Raw genomic sequence first — 20,701 nt, 5'->3', positions numbered from 1 at the left:
TTGTTGTCGTATAGGACAGAGAGAAATTGAGAGAGGATGGGAAGATAGACACCTGCAGACCTGCTTCACCGCTTGTGAAGCGACCTCCCTGCAAATGGGGAGCCAGGGGCTCGAACTGGGGTTCTTACACTGGTCCTTGCACTTCGCTCCATGTTTGCTTAACCTGTTGCGCTACTGCCCAGCCCCCCTCAAAATTAACTTTTAAAAAAGGTTTACTGAGGTGTAGTTGACAATAAAATGCACATGTAAAAACCGCCCAGTCTGATAAGGCCCTTGTCTACATCCATGAAACCGCCACACAGTCTAGATAGCACACACACCCATTACACCTGACTGCTTCCCTGTGACCCTGTGTAACTGAGATTCTGATCCGGGGCTCTAGCCCTGCCCTGGCTGCCTCTGGGCTGCTTTTTCTCTCTAGTTGACTGAGGGCACTGAGGAGAGTTTTCACTTATTTATTTATTTTTATTATATTTATTTTAATGGAAAGAGATACACAGAAAGACCAGAGTCTGATGGTGGTGCTAGGGCCTGAACCTAGGACTTCAGAGCCTCAGGCATGAAAGTCTTCTGCAGGGGCAGGGGTAGGGGTAGATAACATATGCAAAGAGACTCTCATGCCTTAGGCTCCAAAGTCCCAGGTTCAATCCCTTGCACCACCATAAACCGGAGTTGAGCAGTGCTCTGGTAAAAAGGAAAAAAAATATCTTCTGCAGAACCATTATGTTGGTTCCCCTAGTCCCTGAGTAGAATTTTTTTTAAATTTTTTTTCTTTATTATATTTATTTATTTATTGGATAGAGACCGTCAGAAATTGAGAGGAAGGAGGAGGTAGAGAGACAGAAAGACACCTGCAGCCCTGCTTCACCACTTGTGAAGCTTTCCCCCTGCAGGTGGGGACTGGGGGCTTGAATCCAGATCCTTGCACATTGTAACATATGCGCTCAACCAGGTGCGCCACCACCCGGCCCCCTGAGTAGAGTTTTCTATCAATGCATCACATAGTGTGTCTTTACTTTGGGGGGGAACCTGGCATTATTGAGGGCTGGGTGGTAGCGCAGTGGGTTAAGCGCATGTGGCGCAAAGTGCAAGGACCGGCATAAGGATCCCAGTTTGAGCCCCCAGCTCCTCACCTGCAGGGGAGTCACTTCACAAGCGGTGAAGCAGGTCTGCAGGTGTCTATCTTTCTCTCCTTCTCTGTCTTCCCCTCTTCTCCTGATTTCTCTCTGTCCTATCCAACAACAACAACTATAACCACAATAACAGTAACAACCACAAGGGCAACAACAAGGACAACAAAATGGGCAAAATAGCCTCCAGGAGCGGTGGATTCATAGTGCTGGCACTGATAACCCAATGATAACCCTGGAGGCAAAAAAAAAAAACTTCTTTATAGGGGGCTGGGTGATGTTGCAGTCAGTTAGGCATACATGGCCCAAAGTGCAAGCACCAGTGTAAGGATCCCCGGCTCCCCACCTGCAGGGGAGTCACTTCACAGGCGGTGAAGCAGGTCTGCAGGTGTCTGTCTTTCTCTCCCCCTCTCTGTCTTCCCCTCCTCTCTCCATTTCTCTCTGTGCTATCCAACAATGAACGACATCAACAATAACAATAATAACCACAACAAGGCTACAACAACAAAAGGGGGGAAATAATACTAATATTAAAGCACCAAAGCAAAGGGCTCTGGGGAGGGAGGATAGGAAGAAAACTCTGGAGGCTGGGCATGGGTAGACAGCATAATGGTTATGCAAAGACAATCTCATGCCTGAGGCTCCAAAGTCCCAGGTTCAATCCCTGCACCACTATAAGCCAGAGCTGAGCAGTGCTCTGTTAAAAAAAAAGGGGGGGGGGGAGTCGGGCAGTAGCGTAGCAGGTTAAGCACTGGTGGTGCAAAGCGCAAGGACCTGTGGAAGGGTCCCAGTTCAAGCCCCCGGCTCCCCACCTGCAGGGGAGTCGCTTCACAAGCAGTGAAGCAGGTCTGCAGGTGTCTGTCTTTCTCTCCCCCTTTGTCTTTCCCTCCTCTCTCTATTTCTCTTTGTCCTATCCAACAATGATGACATCAACAACAATAAAAATAATAACTACAGCAACAATAAAACAAGGGCAAAAAAGGGAATAAATAAATATTTAAAAAATCATAAAAATAAATAAATAAAAAGAGAGAAAGGAAGAAAACTTTGGGGACCTATTACATAATGAAATAGTATCAGGTGTCAGTGATTGCACTGGAAAGCATTAACCCCCTCAATAATAATAAATAGCAAAAAAGGCATTTTAAAAAGTCAGTTCAGGGGCCAGGTGGTAGTGCACCTGGTTGAGTGCACATGTTACAGTGCACAAGGACTCAGGTTCAAGCCTCCAGTCCTCAGCTGCAGGGGGGAAGTTTCATGAGTGGTGAGGCAACTGTCTCCATCTCTCCTCTTGATATCTGGCTGTCTCCATCAAGTAGACAAAGATAAATTTTAAACTTTAAGTTAAATTTTAAGTCTTTAAACTTGCAGTGTTTTGGAGTTGGGTGGTAGCCCAGTGGGTTAAGCACACATGGTGCAAAGCGCAAGGACCGGCGGAAGGATCCTGGTTCGAGCTCCTGACTCGAGGTGAAGCAGGTCTGCAGGTGTCTGTCTTTCTCTCCCCCTTCTCTGTCTTCCCTCCTCTCTCCATTTCTCTCTGTCCTATCCCATAATGACGACAATAATAAAACAAGGGCAACAAAAGAGAATAAATAAATAAATATAATAATAAATAAATAAATAAACCTTGAGCCCAGGTGGTCGCACACCTGGTTAAGCACACATGTTACAATGAGCAAGGACCTGGGTTCAAGCTCCCGTTGCCACCTGCAGGGGCAAAGATTTGCAGTGATGAAGCAGGGCTGCAGGTGTCTCTCTGTCTCTCTCCCTCCCTATCTCCTCCTACTCTCTCAATTGAAAGATAATAAAAAATATAAAGATAATAAAATAGATAATTAAAACTTTTAAAAATGATGAACTTTTAAAAACTAGTGTACTTATGAAATATTCTGTTCTGTGACTCCCTTTGTGCCCCTTGATTTATCTTGGATATGTCTCCATATCAGTTTGTAGGATGTATTTTCTCTTCCTTTTTTAAATATTTATTTATTTTCTCATTTGTTGTCCTTGTTGTTTTATCATCATTGTGGTTATTACTATTGTTGTTATTGATTTCGTTGTGGCTGAATAGGACAGAGAGAAACTGAGAGAGGAGGGGAAGACAGAGAGGGGTAGAGAGAGACAGACACCTGCAGACCTGCTTCACTGCTTGTGAGGCGACCTCCCTGCAGGTGGGGAGCCGGGGCTTTGAACCAGGACCCTTACACCCGATCCTTGCACTTCACACCATGTGTGCTTAACCCTCTACGCTACCACCCGAGTCCCACCCCCCTTCCTCTCTTTCTTTCCCTTCTATTCTCTTTTGCCTTTCTTTCTTCCTGGCTTCATTGTGTTTCTCTGTTCTGTTCTGTATTTAACCTGATAGATACTTGGGTGGCTTCCAGATTTTTTTTTTTTTTTGCTGGCAAAAACAATGACTTGTCATTAACCTTGTGTCCACACCACTTTCCAAGTCAGCCTGCATGTGTATCCTGGGGTGAATTCCTAGAAGCTGAATGACCGATTCCGGAACACACACATTTGTCATTTTGGTAGCTAGTGCCCGGGGAATGTCCACAGAGGTAGACCAGTACACAGACTCGCACGTGTCATCAATAATGAGCATCGTTACTGATTCATCTGTGGTCTCACCCACAGTGCACTTAACGGCTCTTGGAATTTTCCAGTCTCAAGCATGGAAAGTGAGGCCTCCATGTAGTATTGATTTGCACTTATCTTCATAAGGCCAATGTAGAGCTGGAGACTTGGCTTTTAAATGCCTTGCTAGTGGGGTTAATTTCATCACCTCATTTCCTAACATTTCAAAGCATGAACTCAGCTAAGTGAAGACACTGTATGCCGTTTCTTATGAGAAAGGAGACTTGTGTTTAGTTTCTAATCCATTAGCGGAGCATCAAGTGTGTTTAACTTACTTGGATCCTATTATAGCCCCAAAGAGGAAACACAACGGTTTCAATGATTTTGTGGGGCTAGGGAGACAGCACAATGGTTCTGCAAAAAAAAAAAAACAAAAACCTTTCATACCTGAGGCTCCAAAGTTTCAGACTCAGTTCCCAGCACCATAGTCTGTCAGAGTTGAGCAGGGCTCTCACCCTGAAAAGAAAGCTTTGTGTAACTCTCATTAAAATAAATAAAATAGGGGGTGGGACGGTAGTGCAGCAGGTTAAGCACACATCGCGTGAAGTACAAAGACCAGCGTAAGGATCCCGGTTCAAGCCCCCGGCTCTTCACCTGCAGGGGGGTTGCTTCACAAGCAGTGAAGCAGATCTGCAGGTGTCTGTCTTTCTCTCCCCCTCTGTCTTCCCCTCCTCTCTTGATTTCTCTCTGTCCTATCCAACAGCAACAATATCAGTAACAACAACAGTAATGATAAAACCACAACAATGATAAAACAACAAGGGCAACAAAAGGGAAAAAAAATAGCCTCCAGGAGCAGTGGGTTCGTGGTGCAGGCACTGAGCCCCAGCAATAACCCTGGAGGCAATAAATAAATAAATAAATAAATAGTTTCTGTCATGAGATGAATGTTATCCAGCAAAGGGTACACATCATTCTTTTCATGACCTCTTTGTGTGACATATATTTTCAGTTTGATATGTGCTTTATTGCACAAAGTTGGAAACATACACACACACACACACACACACACACACACACGCTTCCCTTTCATGCTCACATGGCATTTGCAGAGAATGTGCTAGATTCCTTGCCTTTCACAGGCTCCTGCAGAGGGAGGGGTTACTGGCTGATCTGTGTGAGATTTGCTAGTTAGCTGTGTGTGCCTGGCAGGGTCTCTTTGGGAACTGGGATCCTTTCAAACCGGGATCCTTATGCTGGTCCTTGCTTCGCACCACATGTGCTTAACCTGCTGCGCCACCACCCGACTCCCGCACTTTTTAATTTTTATCAGTGATTTAAAAGAGTTTTACAACATTATAAGACTTCAGGGGTATAGGGGCAGGGTGGTGGTATACCCAGTCGAGCACACATGTTATCATGAGTAAGGAATTATGTCCACTCATGTGAAATTCGCAAAGTTAAGGCGTACAATTCCATGTATCTAGCCATTGTCAAAATCACGCACCACTGTCGCTGCAGTCAATTCTAGAACTTCTTCATCCTCTTAAAAATAAGCTCCACATCCTTCAGCTAAAATTCCCCCCCCCACACACACTCCTCAAAGAATATTCCTGGCTCATAGAACAAAGCCAGTCAGCACAGATGAGCAGAAGATCAGACTTGAGTTTATCCCGTGGAAATAAATTATGAATCAGAAGTATGTTCAAAGCAGTTTTGGACTTTCCCCATGAGTCGCAGCTTTTTTGTAAGCTTGAGAGATCTGATTTTTAATGATGTGTTTATTCAGCTTTGTGAGCAAGGAAGAGAGACACACACACACACACACACACACACACAGAGAGAGAGAGATCAGTATAGACTTCAGTATATATGGTGCCAGGGATTGAACCTGGGGCTTCAGGCTTGCAAGCCTTGTGCCCTGCCTCTGAGCCAGCACCCTGGATGCTTGGCATATGTGGACTTCGGGGACCATTTTATTTTACTTACTTTTCAAGTTCCAGTCTTTCAAAAATATCTGTGAGTTTATTAGTGAGTGCGGAGTGGGTGGAGGAGGAGGAAAGAGAGAGCAAATTGAAGAGAATATTACTGACACATGTAATACCAGGGATTGAACTTGGGACCTCATGCTTTTAAGTCTAGTACTCTGACCACTTCCCCATCTCTTGGGCCACTCAAGGTTCATAGCAGTACTTCATTATTTTAAAAAAATATTTATTTATTATTTATTCACTTTTGTTGCTCTTGTGCACTTCATTGTTTTAATGATGAAATAATATTTCACTGTATGGATAAGTCACGTCTTGCTTCGTTTCTTTCCTTTGCTCCTTCTTCCTTTCTTTCTTTTCCTTTCCTTTTCTTTATTTTTTGAAAATTTATTTTAACGATATGTACAAGAGTTAACAAATTACAAATAAATTGTAATCAGTTATGTTAATTCCATGTAACTTTCAATCATGCAACAGTACCTGGTAAAAACAACGGTTTCGGGAGTCGGGCTGTAGCGCAGCGGGTTAAGCGCACGTGGCGCAAAGCACAAGGACCGGCGTAAGGATCCCGGTTCGAGCCCCCGGCTCCCCACCTGCAGGGGAGTCGCTTCACAGGCGGTAAAGCAGGTCTGCAGGTGTCTGTCTTTCTCTCCCCTCTCCCTCTGTCTTCCCCTCCTCTCTCCGTTTCTCTCTGTCCTATCCAACAACAAAGCAACGCCAACAGTGGCAGTAATAACCGCAACGAGGCTGCAACAACTAGGGCAACAAAAAGGGGGAAAAATGGCCTCCAGGAGCGGTGGATTCATGGTGCAGGCACCGAGCCCAGCAATAACCCTGGAGGGAAAAAAACAAACAAACAACAACAAAAAAAACACAACGGTTTCAGGAGCTGAGTGGTATCGCGGCGGGTTAAACACACGTGGCGCAAAGCGCAAGGACCGGCGTAAGACCCGGTTCAAGCCCCTGGTTCCCCACCTGCAGGGGCATCACTTCACAGGCAGTGAAGCAGGTCTGCAGGTGTCTATCTTTCTCTTCCTCTCTCTGTCTTCCCCTCCTCTCTCCATGTCTCTCTGTCCTATCCAACAATGACGCATCAATAACAACAATAATAACTACAACAATAAAACAAGGGCAACAAAAGGGAACAAATAAATAAATAAATATAAAAAACCTTTTTCATCCATATACAAAAGCTCTTGTGAACAACAATAATAACAACAACGATCATGATAAACAAAAAGGGCAACAAAAGGGAAAAATTTTTTTTTTAAAGTTTCTAAAAAAAAGATCTTGACGGGAGTCGGGCTGTAGCGCAGCGGGTTAAGCGCAGGTGGCGCAAAGCACAAGGACCGGCATAAGGATCCCGGTTCGAACCCCGGCTCCCCACCTGCAGGGGAGTCGCTTCACAGGCGGTGAAGCAGGTCTGCAGGTGTCTATCTTTCCCTCCTCCTCTCTGTCTTCCCCTCCTCTCTCCATTTCTCTCTGTCCTATCCAACAACGATGACAACAACAATAATAACTACAACAATAAAACAACAAGGGCAACAAAAGGGAATAAATAAATAAAATTAAAAAAAAAAAAGATCTTGACACTCATGATAATAGTATTATCTGGAATTTTCTGACAAGCTTTTACAAAGAGTATTTATAAAAACATGAAGACTTGATTAATTAATTAATGCATTATTAGGGAAGATAATAGACAGATTAGTAAAGTGAGGTTACAAGCAATTACTTTTAAAATTACACCAGAGACAGTGTTGAATGTAGTCTAATGAAATAAATGTTTGGTTAAGAAAATAGTTTTGAAAAAGATTTCATACTGAAGTTATGTATTAATTTTGTCAAACCAGGTTATATAAATCAATATTCAAGTTCATTCAGTTAAAGAAAATATGCCTATCCTTTCTTATACTCGTAAATAAGTACTTACATAGTCTTTATGTACAACTAGAGAAAAGTCCAGTGTAAAAAGTATACTGCCAATTCAGTTAGTATGGTTGAAATAGCTCCTTACACATTCAGTTGCATTGATGAAAATGTCCAATTTAAATCACATTACCAGAATAAATATTTAAGCTGAGTATTGTTGTAAACAACAGAGAAAAACAAATTATTTTATTTTGTCACTGAACAACAATCTACTTCCCAGCTTAGAGTACTATAGAATCAATATTTAATTTAATCAAATCCAAAACCCATGAAACTTAGAGTAAACAAAGTGAATGTTTTCTAAAGATTCTTTTATTTTAAAGTCCTTTAATAAAATTATCTTTATTTTTTTTTTGTCGGATAGAGAGAGCCAGAAACAAGAAGAAAAGGGGGTACGAAGAGGAATAGAGACAGAGAGACACCTGTGCTCTGCTTCACCATTTACAAAGCTTCCCGCCGCCCCCCCCCCCCCCCCCCCCCCCGCAGGTGGGGACCAGGGGCTCCAATCCCTGTGCTTGAGCGTTGTGATATGTGTGCCACCGCCCGCCCTCCCAATATTTTGTTTGTTTTTGTTAGAGACTGACAAGAGTGCTGCACAGCTCTGGCTTATGGTGGAGTGAGGGAGGGAACCAGGGGACTTAGGAGCCTCAGGCACGAAGGTATTATTGCATAATGATTATGCTCAGGATTATCATAACGGTAATCCCCCCCACTCCTCCCTCTCTCCGTCTCTCCTTCTCTCTCTTTCTTCCTCCCTCCTGCCCTTGCTCCCTCCCTCCCTTCCTTTCTTTCATTCATGAGAACACTGTTCAGCTCTGGCTTTTTGCTGAAGTTGGGGATAGAACTGGGGACCTTTGGTGCCTCTGGAATGAAAGGTTTTGCAGAACCATTATGCTGTCTCCCCAGCCCTCTTGTTTACATATCTACCAGTGGTGGATGAGGACTCCTATTTCTCTACATCCTCAGCCAGACTTTTTATTTTCTGCTTTTATTTCCATTATTGCTCACTATTCGTGTGTGTGTGAAGTGACATCTCACTGTGATTTTATTTATATTTCTTTTGATGATGAAGGAAGTTAAGTCTTTTTTAAAAATATTTATTTTTTTCCCTATTGTTGCCCTTGTTGTTTAACGTTGTTGTTATTGATGTCATTGTTGTTGGATAGGACAGAGAGAAATTGAGAGGAGGGGAAGACAGAGAGGGGGAGAGAAAGACAGACACCTGCAGACCTACTTCACCGCTTGTGAAGAGACTCCCCTGCAGGTGGGAGCCGGGGGCTTGAACCGGGATCCTTCCGCCGGTCCTTGTGCTTTGTGCCACCTGCGCTTAACCCGCTGCGCCACCGCCCGACTCCCTAAGTCTCCTTTTTATGTGCTTATTGGCCATTTATACTTATGCTCTGGAGAAAAGTACTTTTGCTCATTTTAAAATTTTGATGTCTTGGGGGCTGGGCAGTGGTGCAGCGGTTTAAGTGCACATGGCACAAAGTGTAAGGAACAGCTCAAGGATCCTGGTTTGAGCTCCCAGCTCCCAACCTGCAGGAGGGGTCGCTTCACAAGTGGTAAAGCAGGTCTGCAGGTGTCTATCTTTGTCTCCCCCTCTCTGTCTCCCCTCCTCCCCCAGTTTCTCTCTGTCCTATCCAACAATGACAGCAATAAGAACACTGATAAACAACAAGGGCAACAAAAGGAAAAAAGTAGTCTCTAGAATTAGTGGATTTGAGTCCCAGCGATAACCCTGGAGGCAAAAAAAAAAAAAGTGATGTCTTGGGCAGGGAGAGAGCACCATCTAGAATACCACAGACTCTTAAGCCTGAGGCACCAGAGGCCCCAAGTTCAAGCCCTAGCACTGTCCTTTTTATTTTTTTTTATTATTTTTTTTTATTTAAGAAAGGATTAATTAACAAAACCATAGGGTAGGAGGGGTACAACTCCACACAATTCCCACTGCCCAATCTCCATATCCCACCCCCTCCCCCGATAGCTTTCCCATTCTCTATCCCTCTGGGAGCATGGACCCAGGGTCATTGAGGGTTGCAGAAGGTAGAAGGTCTGGCTTCTGTAATTGCTTCCTCGCTGAACATGGGCGTTGACTGGTCGGTCCATACTCCCAGTCTGCCTCTCTCTTTCCCTAGTAGGGTGGGTCTCTGGGGAAGCTGAGCTCCAGGACACATTGGTGGTGTCTTCAATCCAGGGAAGTCTGGCCGGCATCCTGATGACACCTGGAACCTGGTGACTGAAAAGAGAGTTAACATACAAAGCCAAACAAATTGTTGAGCAATCATAGACCCAAAGCTTGGAAAAGTGGAGAGGAAGTATTAGGGAGGTACTCACTGCAAACTCTAGTATACTTCTGCTTTCTTACTTTGGTGCCATACTCCAAACTCAGTCAATTTCTGCTTTGCGTTTCTACTTCTTTTTTTTTTTTTTACATGCATAACATTCCCCAGATTCCCATTTAGCAATACAACCCCCACTATTTCATTCATCATTTTTCATGGACCGGTATTCTCCCCACCCACCCACCCACCCACCCCAGAGTCTTTTACTTTGGTGTAATACTCCAATTCCATTTCAGGTTCGACTTGTGTTTTCTTTTCTAATCTTGTTTTTCAACTTCGGCCTGAGAGTGAGATCATCCCATATTCATCCTTCTGTTTCTGACTTATTTCACTCAACATGATTTTTTCAAGGTCCATCCAAGATCGGCTGAAAACGGTGAAGTCACCATTTTTTACAGCTGAGTAGTATTCCATTGTGTATATATACCACAACTTGCTCAGCCACTCATCTGTTGTTGGACACCTGGGTTGCTTCCAGGTTTTGGCTATTACAAATTGTGCTGCCAAGAACATATGTGTACACAGATCTTTTTGGATGGATGTGTTGGGTTCCTTAGGATATATCCCCAGGAGGGGAATTGCAGGGTCATAGGGTAGGTCCATTTCTAGCCTTCTGAGAGTTCTCCAGACTGTTCTCCACAGAGGTTGGACCAATTGCCATTCCCACCAGCAGTGCAGGAGGGTTCCTTTGACCCCACACCCTCTCCAGCATTTGCTGCTGTTACCTTTTCTGATGTGTGACATTCTCACAGGAGTGAAGTGATATCTCATTGTTGTCTTGATTTGCATTTCTCTGACAATCAGAGACTTGGAGCATTTTTTCATGTGTTTCTCGGCCTTTTGGATCTCTTCTGTGGTGAATATTCTGTCCAATTCCTCCCCCCATTTTTGGATGGGGTTATTTGTTGTCTTGTTGTTGAGTCTGGCAAGCTCTTTATATATGTTGGTTATTAAACTCTTATCTGATGTATGGCATGTAAAGATCTTCTCCCATTCTGTGAGGGGTCTCTTGGTTTGTGTAGTGGTTTCTTTTGCTGTGAAGAAGCTTTTTAATTTGATGTAGTCCCATAGGTTTATACTTGCCTTAGTCTTCCTTGTAATTGGATTCGTTTCATTGAAAATGTCTTTAAAATTTATGCGGAAAAAAGTTCTTCCAATATTTTCCTCTAAGTATCTGATAGTTTGTGGTCTAACATCCAAGTCCTTGATCCACTTGGAATTTACTTTTGTATTTGGTGAAATACAGTGATTCAGCTTCATTCTTCTGCATGTTTCAACCCATTGTTTCCAACACCATTTGTTGAAGAGACTCTGGTTTCCCCATGTAATAGTCTGGGCCCCTTTGTCAAAGATTAGATGTCCATAGGTGTGGGGCCTCATTTCTGGGCTCTCAATTCTATTCCACTGGTCAGTGTGTCTGTTCATGTTCCAGTACCAAGCAGTTTTGATGACAATGGCCCTATAATATAGTTTGAGATCTGGCAGTGTGATGCCTCCGGTTCTGTTCTTTTTTCTCAAGATTGTTTTGGCAATTCTAGGTCTTTTCTGGTTCCAGATAAACATTTGTAGCATTTGTTCTATTCTCCTAAAAAATGTGCTTGGGATCTTGATGGGGATAGCATTAAATTTGTAGATGGCTCTGGGTAATATATTCATTTTGATGATGTTAATTCTTCCAACCCATGAGCATGGAATATCTTTCCACTTCTTTGTGTCTTTTTCAATTTCTTTGAGTAGTGACTCATAATTTTCAGTATACAAGTCTTTCACTTCTTTGGTTAGGTTTATTCCTAGATATTTTATTGTTTTTGTTGCTATAGAAAAAGGAACTGATTTCTGGATTTCAATTTCTTCTAACTTAGTGTTTGCATAGAGGAATGCCACTGACTTTTGAATGTTAATTTTATAGCCTGACACATTACTGTATTGCCTGATGATTTCCAAAAGCTTCTTGCTAGATTCCTTAGGTTTTTCCATGTATACTATCATGTCATCTGCAAATAAGGAGAGTTTGACTTCTTCTCTTCCAATCTGTATTCCTTTAATTCCTTGCTCCTGCCTGATTGCTATGGCAAGAACTTCCAACACTATGTTGAATAGTAATGGTGATAGTGGGCAGCCCTGTCTAGTACCTGATCTGAGGGGAAATGCTTCCAGTTTTTCACCATTGAGTATGATGTTGGCTGTAGGTTTGCTATATATAGACTCCACTATCTTCAGGAATTTTCCATCTATTCCTATTTTTTGTAGTGTTTTGATCATAAAGGGATGTTGTATTTTGTCAAAGGCTTTCTCTGCATCTATTGATATGACCATGTGGTTTTTGGTCTTGCTTTTGTTGATGTGGTGGATCACATTGATTGATTTACGTATATTAAACCAACCTTGCATGCCTGGGATAAACCCCACTTGGTCATGATGAACAATCTTTTTGATATACTGCTGTATCCGGTTGGCTAGAATTTTGTTCAATATTTTCGCATCTATGTTCATCAGAGATATTGGTCTGTAGTTTTCTTTTTTGGTTGTGTCCCTGTCTGCTTTTGGTATCAGGGTGATGTTGGCTTCATAGAAGCTGGCAGGGAGTATTCCAGTGTCTTCAATCTTCTGGAAGACTTTTAAAAGTAGAGGTATTAGTTCTTCTTTGAAAGTTTTGTAGAATTCATTTGTAAAACCATCTGGTCCAGGACTTTTATTTTTGGGGAGATTTTTGATAACTGTTTCAATTTCATTAGCTGTGATGGGCCTGTTCATATTATCCACTTCCTCTTTACTTAGTTTTGGAAGTTGGTAGGTATCTAGGAAATCATTCATTTCTTCCAGGTTCTCTAACTTGGTGGCATATAGTTGTTCCCTAGCACTGTCCTAAGCCAAACATGAGCAGAGCTCTATTACAAAGAAAGAAAGAAGAGAGAGAGAGAGAGAGAGAGAGAGAGAGGGAGAGAGAGAGATTATCTTTCTGTTACTGAGTTGCCCAAGAATTCTATATTGTCCTGGCTATTCTGGGATGTCCATTCCCCCCCACCCCCATTGGATCCCAGCCTCAATCCACCAAGCATGGCTGGAACCTTTCATGTAGCTTCAAAACTCAAAAGCGAAAATAGACCCAAGGGAGTTGGCTGGTAGCTCAGGGGGTTAAACACATGTGGCTAAGTGCTCGTGGCGGAAAGCGCAAGGATCCCTGTTGGAGCCTCTGGTTCCCCACCTGCAGGTAGTCGCTTCACAAGTAGTGAAGCAGGTCTGCAGGTGTCTCTCTCTACCCCTCTCTGTCTTCCCCTCCTCTCTCCATTTCTCTCTGTCCTATCCAACAATGACGACATCAATAATAAATACAATAAAAAACAACAAAGGCAACAGAAGGGGAATAAATAAATAAAATAAATATTTAAAAAATCACCTCCCCCCCCCCCAAAAAAGATAGCTTTTTAAAATTTGTTTTGTTTTGTTATTTTTACCTAAAACATGGGAACTGGAGACATAGCACAAGGCTCACATACTTGAGGCCTGGGTTTGACACCCCCTCCTCAACATGTCGGGAACTCGCTGGTGTCATGGAGATTCCTTCCCCCCCTCCCCCCCGTTCAGGGTTTATTTTGGGGCTCCCCATGTGCATGATTACTGCTGTCAACAAAGTTCTTTCTCTCTGTGAGAGACAGAGAAGCAGAGACATCCCAACACTACTGCACTTCTCATGAAATCTTTCCCTTCACATGATGCCCCCCTATGGTGGTGGTGGGGCTCAAACCCTGGTCCCAGAGAGGGGTAACATCTGCGCTCTACCTGCTGAGCTATTCCCCACCTACACACACTCTTAAACAATGGCACTATTTGGACTCAGCAGAGACCAAGCTACAGGGATTTGGCCAGAGCTGGGACTCCCATCCCAGTGCTCTCCCTCCTCCAGTCTTTGGTCTGGAGCCCCTGTCCCACTTCACCCCTGGGGAGGGGAGGTCCTGCCAGGCCTTTCCACCTGGGGTGCAGCCTCCATTCTGGGACAGGGGTCAGCTCCCCTGCCCCAGACACCCCTTTTCCCTTGGCCTGGCTCCCACGAGGCAGGGCCCCCAGGAGGGGTGACCTCCTAGACTCCTCCCCAGTCTCTGCTCCCCGCCCCTGCCCTGCTGCCCTGGGCATTGTTCTCTGCAGCTGGTGGGAGGTGAGGCAGCCGGGGTTCGCGCCCTGGCTGCCCGCCCAGCCTGTGGCCTTCGGCCCTGGGGCCCCCGGGCGGTGCCTGGGGGTGGGCGGAGGGATCGCCTGGGTCCCGGGTCGCGCTGCAGCTCGGCCATGGGCTCCGGGAGCTCCCACACCGCCACCATCCCCGACCTGGACGACATCAGGCGGGAGACGGGCTGTGAGTGGGCTGGAGGGTGGAGGGGGGTGGCTGGGGAGGGGCTGGGGCCGGCCCAGGAGTGGGGGGGGGGCTTTTCAGGTTGTGGGGAGCTGCCTAGGCAGAGACTAGGGACCAGCCCAAGCCTAGGAGGGGAGCGGACTGCGGAGGGGCAGGGCGGAGGGGCTGGGAACAGGTGTGTGTGTGTGTGGGGGCAGGAAAGGGACTGGGGGCCAAAGAGGCTGGGGGCTAGCAAGAGGGGAGTGGGGTCTTTGGGAGAGGGGCCTAACTAGGTAAGGGGTGGTGGCTGGGGAAGGACAGGATGGCTCAGTCATGGGGGGCTGGAGAAGGGTTGGGGGCTAGTCTAGCCATGAGAGACTGGGGAGGGGCTGGGGACTAGCCAGGTATTGATGGTGGGGGGCATTAGGGAGGGGCTGGGGGCCACCCCAGGTTTGGGAGACTCCGGAGGGGCTGGGGACTAGCCAGGGAAGGGAGGTGCTGTCTGGGAAGGGGCTGGGGGCCTCAAGTTAGAACTTGAGGGTCTGAAGAAGGTTTGGGGTCTGCTCTGGCATTGGGGGCGGTGGACCTCAGGGTTGGCTTAGGGGCCTAGCCTGGGCATAGAGGCTTGGAGGGGGCTGGGGGCCTTCCCTGGGGGGCTGGAGGTCAGTCTAGGTGTGGGTCTAGGGGTGGGCGAGGAGAGTCTAAGTTCCTCAGACTGGGGGCGCCTCCTGCCCCAACCCTGACCAGAGCTGGAGGCAGGATGGGGATGGGGGGATGGCCTTGGAGCCCTGGTCAGCCAGCAGCCCCCATTCATCCCTGGCTCCCTACTTCCCCGGTTTGCTCCTGGAACAGCTTCCTCCACCTTCCCTCCTTCCCCCTTTTCTCCCCTCCCCCTTCTCCCCCACCCCCTTTCCCTCCTTTCCTCTCAGTCTCCCAGGCCAGCCTGCTCCGTCTCTACCGCCGGTTCCGGACTCTGGACCAGAACAAGAAGGGTTACCTGAGGTGAGGGGCCCCCACCTCAGTCTCCATCTTCCCTTCAGATTTCACCCCCCCTTGACCCTGCACCTTCTGCCTCAGTCTTTCAACCTTTGAACTTTGACCTTGCAGCCGCACCGACCTCGAACAGATCGGGGCACTGGCTGTGAACCCCCTGGGAGACCGCATCATCGACAGCTTCTTTCCAGATGGGTGAGGCCTGGGGTGGGGTGGCGTGGGGGGCACAACATATGAGGGGGGATATGGGAGAGGGGGATGAAGGACACTGACTAGAGACTCCATTTGACACCCCGCCTCACCCCACAACTCCCTTTCCTCCCAGGAATCTGAAAGTCGATTTCGCAGGCTTTGTCCGGGTCCTGGCTCATTTCCGACCCATAGAGGAAGAAGACACAGGCAACCAGGACCCCAAGGAGCCCGAACCCCTCAACAGCAGGATGAATAAGCTTCGCTGTGAGTCTGTGGAGCCCCCACCCCATCCCCCAGAGTGAGACACCAGTGAGAGGCTGACCCTGGGGGGGGGGGGGAAAGGGGCAAACCGCCCCAAACCCACCTTCCTGTCTCCCTCCCTCTGGGCCCCTCCAGTTGCATTTCAGCTCTACGATCTGGACAGAGATGGGAAGATCTCCAGGCAGGAGATGTTACAGGTGGGAAGGGACCGGGGGCAGGAGGAGGTGTGGGGTGCAGGGTGTGTGTATGTGCGGGCCGCGGGGGCTGCTGGGATAGTTGTAGGAGATGGGAGAGATGGGAGATGGGTGGGTGGTGGTTGCCTCTGCTTGGCTAGAAATGCTGAAAGGTGGTTGAATAACTGGGAAGTGGTAGGGGGTGGTTCTCATCTGGGGGTGCTGTACCCCCCCCCCCAGGATCACAGCATCCCTCTCTAGAGATGTTTCAGAGTATCATAGCCTGCAAGGGGAGGGGACATGCAGTAGCTAGGGGGTCCCATCAGCTACTAACCATCCTGTAAGACATAGGATGTTCCCCCAACTCCCCTCAACAACCGGTGAGGGGAGTTAGAACCCCTTGATGCAGCTGTGCCTGAAGACAGATGGTCCTGTGAAATGACTGAGGGACCGCTACCTGATTCAGAGAAGCGATGGAGTTGAGGTGGGGGATGGACTGAGATCTGGGTCATGAACTGCCCCAGGTGTCCTGGGTGCCGTGATTCGTGACTCCTCCTCTCTTCTCTCCCCGCCTCCCAGGTGCTCAGGCTGATGGTCGGGGTCCAGGTGACAGAGGAGCAGCTGGAAAGCATCACCGACCGCACTGTGCAGGAGGCCGACGAGGACGGAGATGGGGCTGTGTCCTTCCACGAGTTCGCCAAGGTCAGGCAGCCTTGAGAGTCTTGAGAGTGGGAGTCCCAAAGACAGATGGCCGTGAGAAGGGACGTTTGAGGGAAGAGGTAGAGTGAGAGAGGGCTTCCCTGGGAATGGTGGGCCCTTGGGGGTGGGAGGAGGAGAGAAGCTGAAGAGGATCCAGGTTCCTGAATGTTCCCTGCCCGTCCCCCAGTCCTTAGAGAAGATGAACATAGAGCAGAAAATGAGCATCCGGATTCTGAAGTGACGGCTGCTTCGTGCACACAGGCCGGCTCTTCCTGGATTCCCCCTCTGCCCTGTGGAGGCAGGACCCCAATAAACTGTTTATTTTTCAGACTGTGGTTGCTGTCATGCTCTCATTCTTCCCGTTGGCTTTCAGCGATGGCGTGCTGGGAACTTGGCATCTAGGGGACTATTCATACCAGAGGCACTGGCAAGGGTACCAGGCAGGGCTTGCCCAGTGGGAAAGGCTGGTTGTTCAAACCCTTCACCCTCTGTTGCTATGTGCACCACTGCTTTTTGATCTTTCTTATTCTTCTTTTTAATTTATTTTGGATAGAGACAGAGAGAAATTGAGAGGGGGGGTTGGATTAAAAGGGAGAGAGACATGGGAGCTGGGTGGTAGCGCAGTGGGTTAAGCGTATGTGGCGCAAAGTGCAAGGACCGGCGTGAGGATCTTGGTTCGAGCCCCCGGCTCCCCACCTGCAAGGGATTCGCTTCACAGGTGGTGAAGCAGGTCTGCAGGTGTCTGTCTTTCTCTCTCCCTCTTTGTCTTCCCATCTCTCTCCATTTCTCTCTGTCCTATCCAACAACGAGGACAACAAGAACAACTACAACAATAAAACAAGGGCAACAAAAGGAAATAAATAAATATTAAAAAAAAGGGAGAGAGGCACCTGCAGCACTGTTTTCACCTTCTGTGAAGCTTACCCCCTGCAGGTGGGAATGGGGGCTTGAACCCAGGTCCTTATGCACTGTAATGTGTGCAACCAGGTGTGCCACTAGTTGGCCTCCAGCTTTTTGATCTTTCAAGAGGCCTAGTTGACACTTAAACTAGGGGCACTGTGAATATTGTGAATGTTTTTAGCTTGAAGCTTGAAGCGGCTGGACACATGTAAACACTTGCATTACCTGCACTGTTGCTGTTGTCAAGGTAGTAAACATGTATCTAGCCTCTCCAATATTTTCCTTTTTTTTTTTCCTTAGGCTATTTTGGGTCTGTTTTGCATGTGTGTGAAGAACATTGAACATGAAATTTAACCACTTCAAACTTTTCTTTCTTTTAATTTTAAAAATATTTATTTATTTATTCCCTTTTGTTGCCCTTGTTGTTTTTTATTGTTGTAGTTATTACTGTTGTTGTTATTGATGTCATCATTGTTGGATAGGACAGAGAGGAATGGAGAGAGGAGGGGAAGTCAGAGAGGGGGAGAGAAAGACAGACACCTGCAGACCTGCTTCACCGCCTGTGAAGCGACTCCCCTGCAGGAGGGGAGCTGGGGGCTCGAACTGAGATCCTTATGTCGGTCCTTGTGCCACGTGCGCTTAACCCGCTGCACTACTGCCCGACTTCCTCTTTTATCTTTTTTAAAAATTTTATTATTATATTTATTGGATAGAGAGCCAGAAATCGAGAGGGACGAGGGAGATAGGGAAAGAGACAGAGAGCCACCTGCAGCCCTGCTTCACCACTTGCAAAGCTTTCCCCCTGTAGGTGGGGACCAGGGAATCGAACCCAGGTCCTTGCACATTGTAACATATGCACTCAACCAAGTGAGCCGCCATCTGCCCCCTCTCCCGTTTATTTATTTTATTTGCTAGAACAAAGAGAAATTGAGGGGGCGGGGAAGATAGAGAGGAGGAGAGAGACAGAGACACCTGTAGCCCTGATTCACCACTTATGAAGCTTCTCCCCTATTGGCGGGGGTCAGGGGCTTGAACCTGGGTCCTTGTGCATGGAAATACACTCACTTAACCAACTGTGTCACCACCTGGCCTCTCACTTCAAACTTGGCAAGTGCAGGCTGCCTTGCTGTAATCTGCAGGTACTCTCATAGAGCAGTTTTATGGCACCTGTCTTAAACGACTTGAACTTTACCCCTACACCCCTCTCTCTAACCCTCCCCTGCCCCTATGATCACCATTCTTTTGTTTACTTCTCCTCCTTTTTAAAAAATCTTTATTTATTCCCTTTTGTTGCCCTTGTTGTCTTATCATTGTAGTTATTATCGTTGTTGTTATTGGATAGAACAGAAAGAAATAGAGAGAGGAGGGGAAGACAGGAGAGGGGGAGAGAAAGACAGACACCTGTAGACCTGCCCCACCCCTTGTGAAGCAACTCCCCTGCAGGTGGGGATCCGGGGGCTCAAATTGGGATCCTAACACCGATCCTTGTGCTTTGCGCCACGTGCGCTTAACCCGCTGGACTACCATCCGAGTCCCACTTCTCCTCCTCCTTCCTCTTTTTTTCTTTCTCATTTTGTCCCCAGACCTGCTCTGACTTTGAGTTTGGAGAGGGAAACCACCTGCTGGGTAAATGACACAGTCTTACTAGGAAGGGCAGGAGGAAGCTTTCTCTCTCTCTCTTATTATTTTTTTTAATTATCTTTATTTATTAGATAAAGACAGCCAGAAATTGAGAGGGAAGGGGAAATAGGGAAAGAAACAAAGACACCTGCAGCCCTGCCTCACCACTCACAAAGCTTTCCCCCTGTAGGTGGGGACCGGGGGCTTGAACCCAGGTCCTGTAACATATGCGATTAATCTGGTGCTCTACCAGCTGGCCCCATCTCTCTCTCTCTCTCTCTCTCTTAGTTTCTACCAGGATTATCTCTGGGGCTCAGTGTCAGCACTATGAACCCACCGCTCCTGGAGGTCATTTTTTCCCCTCTACTTTATTGGGTAGGGCAGAGGGAAATTGAGAGGGGAGGGGTTATAGATAGGGAGAGAGAAAGAGAAACACCTGCAGAACTGCAGACCTGCTTCATGAAGCGTCTCCCATGCAGGTGGGGAGCAGAGGCTCAAAGCCAGGCCCTTCAGCATGGTAATGTGTGTGTTCAATGGGACACACCTCCACCCGGCCCCCTGGAGGTCGCTTTCACTTGGTGCTTGGGGGGGTCTGCTTGGAGAGGGGGGATTGTAGGATGGATACCAGAGTTGCCCTGCTTGGTTCACCAGGGCTGCCAGGAAGGGCTTTAGCTGGTCTGGAAGTTTCCAGAAAAAGCCATCATCTACATATCTTGAAGAGAAGGTGAGACTCCCAGAGGAACCTCCTTTTCCTGCTACAAGACTTTACCTGAGAGGGAGGTAGAGAACCCCGGAAAGGAGAAACGAGTAGAAAGACTGACAAAAGGACAGACATTGAGCAGACTGCAACAATGGCTCCAGGTGCCCCTCCTTTACTGATCAGGAAACTAGCTCAGGATTCTGAACCTGGGGGGCCGGGACGGTGGCGCAGTGGGTTAAGTGCACATAGTACGAAGCGCAAGGACCGGCGCAAGGATCCCAGTTCGAGCTCCCGGTTTCCCACCTGTAGGGGGTTGCTTCACAAGCAGTGAAGCAGGTCTGCAGGTGTCTCTTTCTCATCCTTTCTGTCTTCCCCTCCTCTCTCCATTTCTCTGTGTCCTAGTCAATAAAATGGAAAAAAAAAAAAGGCTTCTAGGAGCAGTGGATTCATAGTGCAGGCACCAAGCCCCAGCAATAACCCTGGAGGCAGAAAACAAAACAAAACAACAAACAAACAAGCAAACAAAAAACACAAAGAATTCTGAACCCGAACTCTCAAAGAGAAGGTAATCCTAGGCTGTCCTACAGTCCACCCAGTCTGCACCAGTACAGCTAACACTTTTGATGTTTTGAGGGGCAATACACAGACTTGATTCCCGGTGTAGACCTGCTTTGAAAACCAATGTGGTTTAGTTTACTTATTTATTTTTTTATTATTTATTTTATTTATTTTTTGCCTCCAGGGTTATTGCTGGGGCTCAGTACTGGCATTATGAATCCACTGCTCCTGGAGGCTATTTTCCCCCTTTTTGTTGCCCTTGTTTGTCATTGTTGTGATTGCTGTTGGATAGGACAGAGAAATGGAGAGGAG

At 46.9% G+C, this 20,701-nt stretch overlaps 1 protein-coding gene across 1 annotated transcript in view; it reads left to right on the top strand.

The window, feature by feature from the left end:
* Positions 1–16,942, top strand: part of CHP2 (calcineurin like EF-hand protein 2) — a 108,409-nt gene extending 91,467 nt beyond the window's left edge. Inside the window, exons 2-8 of the mRNA XM_060172811.1 lie at positions 14,241–14,317; positions 15,223–15,295; positions 15,401–15,481; positions 15,612–15,742; positions 15,875–15,936; positions 16,492–16,614; positions 16,799–16,942. Of these exons, the coding sequence (XP_060028794.1) occupies positions 14,251–14,317; positions 15,223–15,295; positions 15,401–15,481; positions 15,612–15,742; positions 15,875–15,936; positions 16,492–16,614; positions 16,799–16,852 (591 nt within the window). The 5' untranslated portion in view covers positions 14,241–14,250 and the 3' untranslated portion in view covers positions 16,853–16,942. The remainder of the gene's footprint in view (positions 1–14,240; positions 14,318–15,222; positions 15,296–15,400; positions 15,482–15,611; positions 15,743–15,874; positions 15,937–16,491; positions 16,615–16,798) is intronic.
* Positions 16,943–20,701: the final 3,759 nt, after the last annotated feature.

Source organism: Erinaceus europaeus, chromosome 15 (assembly GCF_950295315.1).
Source record: "Erinaceus europaeus chromosome 15, mEriEur2.1, whole genome shotgun sequence".
NCBI lineage: Eukaryota > Metazoa > Chordata > Mammalia > Eulipotyphla > Erinaceidae > Erinaceus > Erinaceus europaeus.
The sequence above is the reverse complement of the archived record's forward strand: the minus strand, read 5'-3'. Positions and strand labels throughout refer to the sequence as shown.